The 12,604-nt window shown below is 30.1% G+C and overlaps 1 protein-coding gene across 2 annotated transcripts in view; it reads left to right on the top strand.

Annotated features, from left to right (window-relative positions):
• Positions 1 to 11,592, top strand: part of SPoCk (secretory pathway calcium atpase) — a 56,345-nt gene extending 44,753 nt beyond the window's left edge. For both annotated transcript variants that reach the window (XM_074143196.1, XM_074143187.1), the window contains exons 11-21: positions 1,095 to 1,184; positions 1,379 to 1,483; positions 1,560 to 1,716; positions 1,786 to 1,956; positions 2,081 to 2,229; positions 2,618 to 2,784; positions 2,898 to 3,083; positions 3,183 to 3,330; positions 4,202 to 4,297; positions 5,375 to 5,516; positions 6,152 to 11,592. In XM_074143196.1, the coding sequence (XP_073999297.1) occupies positions 1,095 to 1,184; positions 1,379 to 1,483; positions 1,560 to 1,716; positions 1,786 to 1,956; positions 2,081 to 2,229; positions 2,618 to 2,784; positions 2,898 to 3,083; positions 3,183 to 3,330; positions 4,202 to 4,297; positions 5,375 to 5,516; positions 6,152 to 6,270 (1,530 nt within the window). In that variant the 3' untranslated portion in view covers positions 6,271 to 11,592. The remainder of the gene's footprint in view (positions 1 to 1,094; positions 1,185 to 1,378; positions 1,484 to 1,559; positions 1,717 to 1,785; positions 1,957 to 2,080; positions 2,230 to 2,617; positions 2,785 to 2,897; positions 3,084 to 3,182; positions 3,331 to 4,201; positions 4,298 to 5,374; positions 5,517 to 6,151) is intronic.
• The last annotated feature ends 1,012 nt before the right edge of the window (positions 11,593 to 12,604 follow it).

The raw sequence follows: 12,604 nt of genomic DNA, 5'->3' as shown, positions 1-12,604 counted from the left end.
CAACTATCTCACAGTGCTTTTATTCGATTTCGAATTTTTTATATTAGGCCTGCATTACATTCTCTACGTTTCTTAAAAACAATTCTTTATACCTAATGATATTATCCAGATAAAGCGTGGAAGTAAGCTTAACCCTCTCCCCTAGAACTGCGTTAAGAATAATTTCCTGGAAACATGCTTCAAATAAAAGTTATAGTTGTATATACGTACACAATGGAGCATAGTACATATGTACAAAATTTAAAGAAAATCTTTGGAGCCGTTTTCGCTAACCTCTCAAAAAAGTGACCGTCTATTTACTCAAAAACAAATTTCCAGTTTGCTCACTTTGTCTAAAAGCTATTTTCAAAGATGGCGATTCAAAATATCAAATTCGATCACGGCGATTTTTCGTTTTTGAGCTACGCTGATCATACATACTCAAACCAATTCGTAAAAACCACTTTTTTGGACTCATGAGACCTAAAACGAATATTTCTGGTACTCTTTATTATTACTCTTTCTTGGTATCACAAGATCTTCTCTTTCTAGTAGATTGCAGATTTAATAATATTTCAGAGACCGGATCATTATCTGTCAGTAGTTAGGTTTACAAGTTCTACTTACAGTTTAAATTTTCTATCAAAACTGCAAAAGAAAGTTGTTGTGTCTGATCCTAATAAAAAAAAAAAATCCAAATCTGAAAAAAAGACCAAATAACTGTAGCTCATATGTGAGAAATTAATTAAGTACTTTTTCTGATATTACTGCGAGCATGAGTTGCTGATAAATATTCCTAACATAAAGAAATCCACGGCCCAACCTACCTATAGTTCATTATTATTGAATTTTAAAAAGCCTTGTGTAGACTTATTTGATACCTGTCTCGCTTTGGTTCTTGATATCTTTTTTCAATTTCTATTAAGAGTTTAATAGAGTAGGTCCATATCATGCAATCGAATGCTAAGATAGTTGTTAAACCTAAAGAATCTCTGTTAGGAAATTGTTGATTCTTGCAGGCCTTGGCCATTTCAGTAGACGTGTGATAAGATAAGTTAGCATTTTATTACTAAAAAGTTTATATGTAAGCTCAGAATATTTTTAATATGTGACAGGTTGGTGTCGTTTGTAACAACGCAATCATTAACGGAGATACACTTCTTGGCCAGCCAACGGAAGGAGCTCTTCTTGCGGTTGCCATGAAGGTAAGATATATGACTTTTCTTGCTGGTTTGTCTAAATAATAGTAGCACATTATAGATTGTTATTAGTACTATTTTATTTCTTAGTATGATGGTATAAAGTTCAGCATTAAGCTGAATATAAGAATTTGTATGTGATATATTAAAACAAATTATGTTGTTTAATAAAGGGAGCAAAATTTTTGTTGTTTGTTTAGCACGGTATGTATGGCATTGCTGACAAGTACATTAGACTTCAAGAATATCCTTTTAGTTCTGAACAGAAAATGATGGCAGTGAAGTGCATACCTAAATATGGAGAGGTTAGATTATATTCTTGTGTTATAAATTTTAGACGAGTCTTAGCATAAGTAAACGTTTGCAATTACTGTTCGACAGTCGAAAGAAGAAGTATTTTTCGTAAAAGGCGCTCCTGAAGTTATACTTCAACAATGTACAAAATATTCTTGGAATGGGCAATCACATCCTCTAAATACAAAAAAGGAACAAGATTTTCTGGCCGAAGGCCATGAAATTGGTAAAAAAGGTTTGCGAGGTAATATTGATTCCCTAAATGAATAGGATTCATTCATTCTTTATTCTATATTTTAATATTTATTTTTAGTGGTTGGCATGGCTACCGGTACATCATTACAAGACCTAGTTTTTGTAGGAATGACAGGTATTTGTGATCCGCCTAGGCCGTATGTACGAGAATCAATTCACACTCTTCTCACTACTGGAGTAAAAGTAAAACTAGTGACTGGAGACGCTCAAGAAACTGCTGTTGCTATTGGTTTGTATTTTAAAAATATGTAATACGGAAATCATGGAATTTCTGTAAAGTACCCATATGCTTACTGACTTTTATTTGTTATGAGACTATTTAATATTTACTAATAATACAACTCTCCTTATAGCACAAATGATTGGTTTGGACACACTTCATAGCCAGTGCCTTTCTGGTGATCAGATCGATTCCATGTCAGAGTACCAGTTGGACCAAGTTGTTAATAATGTCTCAGTCTTCTATAGAGTTAGCCCTAGGCACAAATTATGCATCGTTAAGGTAGGAATGCGTGGGCCAGAAAAATACTATGAAATTTATAAAAAATAAATTTCCTTAGTGGTCCATAGAAAGTGTTTATTTAAGGAGTTATAATTTTAATTCCCAAATCCTCCATTTAAATAATTTAAGATTTTTAAAAATATAATCACAAAACTATCTTCCGTTATTTAATTCACGCGTTTCCTATAAAAATTCAAATTTTTAATCGTTCACCTAGAGAATTACTTCTTTTAAAATTAAATAGCTGACCATAGATATTTCGTAGAATATTTGAAAATTAGGACCTTATTCCATAAAAATGTGTACTATGTGTTAGCGAAAAGTAGATTATTGTGTGACCTTAGCCAAAGAAATTAGTAAGTTATTGATAAAATTGATTTCATTTCAGGCTTTCCAGAGAGCAGGCGTAATAGTTGCAATGACTGGAGATGGAGTGAATGATGGTGTAGCTTTAAAGAAAGCTGATATAGGAATAGCAATGGGTAAAAATGGAACGGATGTATGCAAGGAGGCTGCTGATATGATACTCGTTAATGATGACTTCAACACAATTATGTAAATGATCACTTGAGATATTTAATCTAAAACACCTTAATTCCTTAACATTCCTACCTTAATCTAATCTATAAGGGTATCAATTTTTTAAATTATATTTTTTTGAATTGCAGAGCTGCAATAGAAGAAGGCAAAGGCATTTATTACAACATTAGAAACTTTGTCAGATTTCAACTGAGCACAAGTATTGCTGCTTTATCTTTGATAGCTTTGGCCACACTTTTTGGTATCCCAAATCCTCTTAATGCTATGCAGATTCTTTGGATTAACATTATAATGGATGGACCACCAGCACAAAGGTGAGGTGCAAAAAAGTGTTTGTTTTCCACATTTTCTTTTTCTCTCTTTTAAATTTTGTTTGCTGAAAATGTGACTCTAATGCATTATTTTGTGAGTAGCTTGGGAGTAGAGCCAGTGGATAAGGATGTAGTGAAACAAGGACCAAGAAATGTTAAACAACCAATGATCACTAAACATCTGATAATAAATGTGCTATTGTCGGCAACAATTATTATCTTGGGAACATTGTGGGTTTTTAAAAGAGAGGTATTTTTTATTGTCTGAATATATTTCCCCTTGTTCATAGTGTGATAAATGTTATCCTGTAATTCTAATTACTTTATGAATATTATTTATGTGCGTAGAGGCGCCAAACCCTTGCTTTGCAAAGCCCTTCACTCAATAGACCTCTGTAATCTTGAATTAAAGTAAATAAACCGTACCTACATTCTAGACAGGCGTACACAAGTCATTTATGTACCAGTAGCAAGTTTTGTTACAAATAAAGAAAGAGATGTATAATTTGACTAACCTGTCCACTCCACAATTTCCCAGAAACGTGATATGTTGTATTAATGCAGATCTTATTTCAAGATAGGTTAAGAGAATGTTTGTGGAAATGCTAGTTCCATAAAATTTGTTTCAAATGCCTGTTCATGAATTTTAAGTGTTATATAGTTTCTAATGACAGAATTGAGAAAATCATTTAAAAAAAAAGTCCCTGCTTTGGTGTGCATTTCAATACTAATCCTTATTAATGATTTGTGGCTAAAAAATTATTTTTACTCGCTCGTTTTCTTCTAGTAAAATTTGGCCTTAATATCACTAACATATTCAGACTAATATTATTAATAATATGTAAAATGTTTGCAATCATTTACATAAAACCAAGAAATTAGAATTAAAAAAAAAAACACTAAAGAAAAAGGGAGATAATTTTAGTTGTGAAATGTCCCCTAGTTTCTTATTTTGGTCAGAAGTTAAAAAGTAACTACCCAACATTCCATCTGAATTGGGGATGTGTAGTTTGATTAGCAAGAAATTGATAAACATTATATAGTCAGCAACATTCTCAGAAGAGGTTTTTAATTTAAAACTTTTGTATTGTTAACAATTGATTTAAGGTTTTATTTTGCAGATGAGTGATAATTATATATCCCCAAGAGACACTACTATGACATTCACTTGTTTCGTATTTTTCGATATGTTCAATGCTCTTAGTTGCAGATCACAGGTAAGTTTCTCTTTGTTTAACTCTAGTTTTAGAATTTAATCATTAAATTTACACTGGAATATTCAAATTCTTTAAATTGTAAAGAATTAAAAAATTTTGTTTTTAAATTTTACTAAATCTTATTGGCTAACTTGTCTTTAAAAAGGGGACCTTGCGTTTGGACCTTGGAAATGATATTTTATAGACGTAGATTGAGTACAATATAGCAAGGAGGGGTCCTGTTCACTAGGCACGGCTCCCAAAAGAGGCTTATCGTGCCGATATCTCTGTTAATATAAAAATAATAAAAAAATTATAATCTAATATGGAAAACCTCTTCATTTTGGAAGTTCTGGGGTTTTCCCACCAATCACCGCAGTATTAATGGAATATTTTATCTCCTCTGGTTCCAAGTGCCAGAAGTCTCTATCCCGCACTAGTATCGCAATTAGTCAGGATATCTTGTCGCAGTCTGTTTAATAGCTGGATTCACCCACCGTGGTACATCTTGTGAAAGTATTTATCGAGCCTACCGTGCTCTTTGAAAAGACATAAAGCTAGATTGAAAAACCATAGGCGCTCCTTCTCGTCCGGGAAAGATCGGTAGTTGTTGTAGAACTGCTAGAGGTGTGCCATTCCATGAATAGCTAAGGTTAGTGGTTTAGAATGGTTATCTATCATTACAACTTCTCTAGTCGTAAAGCTAATTGTGTTTGATAGATGACAAGTCCATGCCACTAACCTTAGCTGTTCAAGCAATGGCACACCTCGAAACAGTTCCACAATATCTAACCTCGGGTCTTGCCCGGATGGGGCCAAAGTGCCCACTTATTTACTTCTTCTCTTACATCTTGTCCAGCCCAAAAGCACAAAGTGCTCTCGCAATAGCCGTCAGATGTATACTAGCTAGCATGCTTCTCAGACTATAATTGTAACTCTAAAAACTGTCCGTGATACCTCTTTGTGACACCACAACACATTTGTTTTAATTTGAGAAATTTGATGTAAATATATATCTGAAATGAATAAAAACCAGCATTTTTGACGAATAACAATTTTTGTCAGTTGCTTTTTTAATTGAAAGTTTTTTTCTTCTAGACAAAATCAGTGTTCCAAATCGGATTATTCAAAAATAAGATGTTCCTCGTAGCTGTATTTTTCTCCGTTGTGGGCCAACTTTTGGTTGTGTTTTGTAAACCTTTGCAAAATGTATTTCAGACAGAGGCTCTCACATGGCAAGGTAACTTAATCATTCTTCATTTGTGTGGATGTTATTAGTGAAAAATAAACTTGAGTAAAAAATGAAATGGAAAATGAAAAATAAACGGTACAACTTGAGTAGGAACAGATTACCTACCAACAAGGCACTTTCCTTTTTATCAAGACGATTGTATCACGTTGATTTGTAGGGCATGTAGATGAAAAGAACAAAAAAAGCCAAACCAACCAGGAAAAATTTAGTTGGACACTTTTTTTTGTATCTGTTCGAAATAGTTCATTTTTATGTGTAAGAATATCATCCTGAATTAACTCCTTGCGTTTTTCTCTTTATGGCCTTTAAATCTTTGAGTGCTAATTTTAAAAAATTTTACATTTCGTTTCTTATTTACAAAAATTAAAAAACAGTCAGCTATTGAAAAGTTCAAGTGTTCGTGTTTAGTAATAAGTTCATTTATTTTAATGAAATCTGCATTCTCTGTGACCGTTGGTGTCAGTGCACAGCCTTCTCTTATCTAACCGAATCTCTTCGAAATCAATTTTAGGTCTTTTGTAGACTTATTTTTTTAAAAAAAACTTGACCTTAAAAATAGATTCCAGTCATTGGCGAATGGTAAATTTTTGAACCATATGTTCACATTTATTATTATTTTCCAGATTTGGTTTTTCTAGTATGTCTCACTTCAACCGTATTCATAGTATCCGAAGTGAAAAAGCTGATCGAACGATTGCTGGAATCTCGAAGGGCTACTAAGACAGGAATGGAGTTTGTATGACAGTCGTACCAACCCAGGGGAAAAACCAGAGTAGACTAGGGACATAATAAGGTCCGTCTAGAATTTGGTTGTCGGGCACTCTTAATTGATACTGTGCCTTTTTCTTTTTCAAATGTTGTCCGCATTCTGTTTCATTCCTTTTTTTAAAAATATTTTTTGTTTTCTCTTTACCCCTATAATTGCACATTCTTATTGTTTTCTTAACTTTTCTCCCTACAAATCAAGCGGACATGCAAAGTTTTTTTTTTATATAGGAAAGGCACCTTCAAAGTTTTCCATCTTATTAAATAGAGCTGCCCGACGACATATCCCTTTTCGCAAACTCTCCCACGTTAATTTTTATTTTTAATTTTATTTTACAATTGTTTCTATTTATTTATTTAGAGAGGTGTGTTAAAATTTTTATGGAAATAAAATAACTCTATTTCCTTATGTAAGTACACCAATTAGGATTTATTTAGAATTTTAAGTTTTTCGTCCATATTCATTGTTGTGAATACTAAATGAATACGCTTATACTATGTATAGTGCGGCAATTATTCGCATAATTTAAACAAAAATTAAATTCATTAAAACATACATTCTGCTCTCTATTCAATCAGTATTAATTCTCTCTCTAAATAAAAACAAAACAAAAGGCATGAACCAAGTTTTGTACCTTGATTATTAAATTTGGTTTTTAATAATACAGCTTCAAAGATATAAAATAATGTATGTCTAAATTAGAATATAACATTTTTAACCCATTTTGCTTTCTTTTACATTCACTAAATAAAACGTATATTAGGAAAGTAACTGTTAATTAGAAGTTTGTTATTTTACTTGTAGATCAAATCTTTTTGTAGTTAAAAAAAAGGTAATTATATATAGTAGTTAACCAGGCGCCAAGGTCAAGGTAGCCGAGCGGTTTAGAGGCAGGCCCGCAACGCTAAGATGTATTTATGGTACTTGGTTAGTTTCCCGGTTTAGGCCTTGAAATTTATTAAACGGTCTTTTTGAAAATGTATTAGTAAAGTATGTTTGCTAGTCGCCTCCGTCCACGATACCTTACTTGGTAGTAGGACGTAAAGCCCGCCTGAAAAAAATTAGCATTACTTTACTTTTATACAGTAGCTATTGAAATTTATTAGTAAGTAACAATGAAATTGTTTTAGTTAAATAGATATAAATTTTATACACACCTCTTTTTGTTGTACGTGTAAATATATATTTGGATTTATAACATTCCTGATTTATTTTTACTGCGATATTTATGAACATTTTATATTGTGCTAAATAGGTTTATTTTTTCATAAATATATTACGTTTTTAAATTTATTTTATTTTTATTTATTTGCACATTTTTTTTTCTTTTTTTTTTCTTTTTTCCCTAGTTTGCAAAAGGATGGTAAACCCCATCTTTTACTCATCTACTCATACCCTGGGAGGTACATGATACAAAATGAAAAGTATGTTTGCTGTCATTTATAAGCAGGAATAATTAGAAATAAGTTCAAACATCTAATTAAGAAGATAAATATTTTAAAAAATTAATATATATAAATAATAATATAATATACTTCCCAAGCACGCTTATCTTCTTCAACACCTATTTTAATTTTTTAGGACTTAGCCGTTATTATTAATAATTAGAAATATTTATTCATTGTTACATTTTTTTTAGGAGTTTGCACTAATTGTGTGAATGTGCATACTGTGTATGCACTATTTTTATTTCCGCTTATTCAAACCCTCATCCTTTTCTCTCTGTCTCACTTTCACCCTATCTTCCTCTCTCCTGTTTATTGTTCTCGCACTGTGATAAAATTGATTAGTAAAGAATTTATAGTCGTTTACTTTTGATACATTTTTTTTTTCTGTTTATACAAATTTATTTGAAAAGATTCGAAAAATTACGAGTTAATTCTTTTTTAAACAGTGAATTAAAACTTTTGATACTTTGTTTCAAATGACTTGGAGAAGATTTTTGTACAAAAAACTTTGGAAAATTCGTACACAGAAAATTCTATAAGTTGCGTTTCATTGAAGTTTATTCAATGAAACAAAAAAAAAGATAAAATACAATAATATTGAAAAAGTAGCAATAAAAATCCCTGAAACTTGTTAAAATATTCCTAATTTTCTGTACCATCTTAATTTTATCAGAAGATTTGAAAGAGTTAAAGAATCCAAGCCACTTCAACCAGCTATTTATATTACTATCCAATCATCTTGGTATTACTTAATACTTTATTTAAACTTCGAATAAAACAAGCTGCCAACCCTTTTATACGTTAAAATTGTATATATCTGATAGTTTCAGAATTCTTTTTGGCTAAGAATTGAAATTCGTGCAGAACACTTACTTGGTAGATAGCGTGCGCACTTTTGTATTTTAGCAAACTGTCAGTCTACATTTTAGCGGTCGGCAAAGTTTGTTTCACTTTTAAGTGCCAAGTAACGTTTAAGTAAAAATATAATTTCATTACCAAGTTTTCATAATAAAATTTCATTATCACATGATAAAAAGGGTCTACAAGATGGATTCAGAAATTTAAGTAAATTTCGTTCCTTAGTCTTACAAATGCATTTTTATATAAAGTAATAACCCGAATATTGGCAACAAAACTGAAGACTGCGTCTGAAAATGTATTGGCAACCAGAAAATTTTCTATTAAGAATCTGGGAATTAAACAAATCCTTAATTATTTATTTATTTTAATTTTAGGATTGGTAGCAATAATCCATCAAATATTCTGCGATTTTTTTCTTTAGTTCCATAGATTTCTGGTTTAGCTTCAGTACTTATCATCAGTCTGACCATGTTAACAAGCCCGAACAGAAACCATATTTTAACCATAGCAGTACGTTGGTTTAATATTATGGAAACAGAACATATAAACAAAAATTTCAGTTGACAATAGACACTAAATTCACTGATTATTGAGGATTCAATGTTCTTAAAGGTGAATGAGTGCATTGCTGCTAATATTTTAAATTTAATAGTTTTTAAAAAATATCACCCGCTTATTGATAGTTTTCATATTTCAAACCCAACCGACTACTGAAACGCGCTGGCCTCATAATTTAGTCGTCGTTGGAGTTGAATAATTGACTCAGTATAGAGTCAATCCACATTGTCATTGTATCAGCACTAGATTTATTTGTTGCAACTGCTTCTGTAGTTGTAAATTTCAACAATTATAAAAAAAAAGTATAAAAAATCTTGGGTAAAAAAACAGCGCAATTAATGTGTCTGTCAGTGTCAATTCTCTAATAAAATTAAGGTGGTTACTAACATAAAGTTTTAATTAGCTTATATGAGAGTCGTATTTGATTTCAACGTTCTATCTGCGGTAATTGTTTGGTGCTTTGTTTGATGCGGTAAAAGAAGACTTTGATTGAATAAGATCATAAGTTGAATTAAAGTATATTAAGAAATAATAATATTAATTAAGTATTATATAATTATATTCTACTTAAAGAAATAATTATAAAATCTATTCTAGAAGTTATTAAGGTACTTGGCTTTTTCTGAAATCAGCTCTCATGTTGGATTACAACTTATTCATGTCGTCAGAAAAGAGGTAATGTAATTTTGAATTAAAGAAATACGAGTATTAAAAAAAATCTATTGTGGAATTTTATCTAATAAAAACAACTAACAGACTGATTGAAGGAAGTATAACATTCCACAATGTAAGATAAAATATGAACCACTAACTTCAACAGAACATAATTTTAAAAGAAATCAATTGATTGATAAGTAGTTTTTTAATGGAAATGTATTAAGATTAACTGGTAATTTATTAGCTAAAAATTATAAAATGTTTTAAATTAAGATTACTGAAATTTAAAAGGAATTCCATTTTTAAAGCCTTTCCAAACATAAGATTATGAAAATAATTAAATAAATTTGGCGTTTGAATATCAAAAGAATGGTGGCGCTTCTATTTAGAAAAAAAACTAAAAACAATTTTTTTTTTTTAAAGCGAGCTTTGTCTAAAATAAGATGTTTATTCAACCAAGTTTAAGTTACACAATTATTTAATTAATCCTTGCATACAGTGATGGGAAGCTCACTTATTTTTTACTCAATTCTGTAATTGAAAATCAACTAATCATTTTTTTCTCTAAATAAATGTGTTAGTTAGTATTTCTTTAGTATGATATTAATTGGTGTGAGTGCTAAACAGAGACAATTACTTTAGATTAGAGAATGGAAAAAAGTTCATTTGTATTATACAAGCAATCCAACTGTTTCTTAAGAGAACTTTTTTTGATAATTAACTTTGAGTGTTGACATCCTACAAAATGAATAAACTAAATCATCGTTTATTAAAAAAAATGTGTAATAACTTCTTAAATTTTGTTTTATTTTTTGAATACTATTTATTTTGTTTTTCGAAAGATAAGTAATAATAGTAATTCGGACCTAACCAACATTGCTAGTTAAAAAGAGAAAAATAAAATATAATTTAAAAAAAATACTCAGTAAGACAAAGGACTTAAATTTAAAACAAACAAGAAACAAATTTTCCATTCTAGAGTTGACTTTTATGGTATTAAAAACCAGTAATTTATAAAGTCAAGTTTTATCTTTAATAAGAATTCCATTTATTCTTTTCATATTTTTCTGTAAAACATTGAAATTGTATACAAACTTCCTAGAAACTAATAAAAAATTTCATATTTGTTTCTTTAAATACATAATAGATTTATTTAATGAATAATAAAATAGTGTGGCTTTAATTTTTAACAGATAGGAGTTTTATTTTCAGAAGCATAATTTGATGTTTTTTTTCTAAAAAACTTTTTCATTAAATGAATCTAACATTTACTTGACTATGCAATAAGTACATGAATCATAAATAAAACTTCTTACCTGTAATTCCGTCTAAAAAAGGTCCCCTTGAAAAAGTAAAATAATGAAAAGTGTTTATTACAACAAGTATGCCTTATTGTTACAGTGTTTGGATGTGTACATAAGCTAATAGCGAGAAGAAAACTATCAATATTAAATTTCTTCTTAATATATATAAATATACATACAATAAATATATATACATATAGGCACAAAAGTAGTCCTGGTGAGTAGATATAGCTCCTTATACGAGTATAAGTTGCAGAGAAATAAATTTTAGAACTGAATGTACCTTGACTTCTTAATTAAATATTCAACAAATCAATAAGGCATTTAATAATAATATAGTCAATCAAGACTAGTCACCTTTTCTTATAAAACAAAAAGATAAAAAAAAAGATGTTTCAAACTATTGTATACTCATTTTACAATCTTTTGTAAAAGAACAAATTAAATGAATAAAAAACGTGTACCAGTGATGTTTGTCTTTACTTAATTTTGGTGTAACGAATTTGTTTGTTTGAAGAATCGTGATTTTAGATGGTACTGTCTAATTACACCTTAGTCCCAATTTCCTACGTCGCATTTCGCTAGTTAATCAGGTTAATGGACAATGGCATTTCCGGTTGTTGTAAAAGGACAACAGAAGAAGTCAATATAGTACTGAAAAAAAATTAATCATGAATCCTCAGGAGGCTGTTCCTACAAGTGCCAAGAACTAAATAAATGGGGAACCATGGACATTTTGGATTGTCTGCGTTCCTTCCCCTTTTTTGGTAGAACCGCCCTTTAATACAAATAGAATGTACTCAAGATGTGTTTCTGCAATCAATCTCAAAGGGTTATATTTTGAAAATGGGTAAAAATTGAATATTTACCGAAACTTTTCGTTTTTAATGCAACTCATTAATAAGAAGAGCTGATACTAATTACGTATAATACAATCAATTGTTTTAGATAGTTGAATACGTGCATGAAACAAAATTCAATATTAGACTGAACTAAAGGTAGCGTCTAAAATGCTTTCAAAATGAAAAGTAAAATACTTGGGTTGTAACTGTCGCGAACATACACTCTTATCATATTTCCGCCTCTTAAAAAAAGGCCTGAATTTTTAATGAGCTTCTTTTTTTTATTTTTTTTAGAAATAATATAATTTTTCATCAAAACTTTGGCAGTGCTAGATTTTTATTACGTTCAATTTTGGACGAGATATTGCCCAAGAATTCTTACCTTTTAAGGACCTAATGTTCTATACATTAGATGGGTTGCAAATAAGATAATGGGAAGATAAGTTTCAAAGAACTGACAATCGCATTACTTCCTCTCATTAGAAGTAAGATTTAGCAATAACGAACAGTAAGAAATGTTAAAAAAATTAAAGATAGATTTGACATTGTCTTATTTATTTGACAAATTAAAAAAATCGTATTAACGCTACTTTTTTTATACATATATAAGTACAAGGACGCAGCGAGTGTGTAAATTAGA

This window comes from Rhodnius prolixus, unplaced genomic scaffold (genome assembly GCF_049639745.1).
Source record: "Rhodnius prolixus isolate KJV_2025 unplaced genomic scaffold, Rpr scaffold_1, whole genome shotgun sequence".
Taxonomy (NCBI): Eukaryota; Metazoa; Arthropoda; class Insecta; order Hemiptera; family Reduviidae; genus Rhodnius; species Rhodnius prolixus.
The sequence above is the reverse complement of the archived record's forward strand: the minus strand, read 5'-3'. Positions and strand labels throughout refer to the sequence as shown.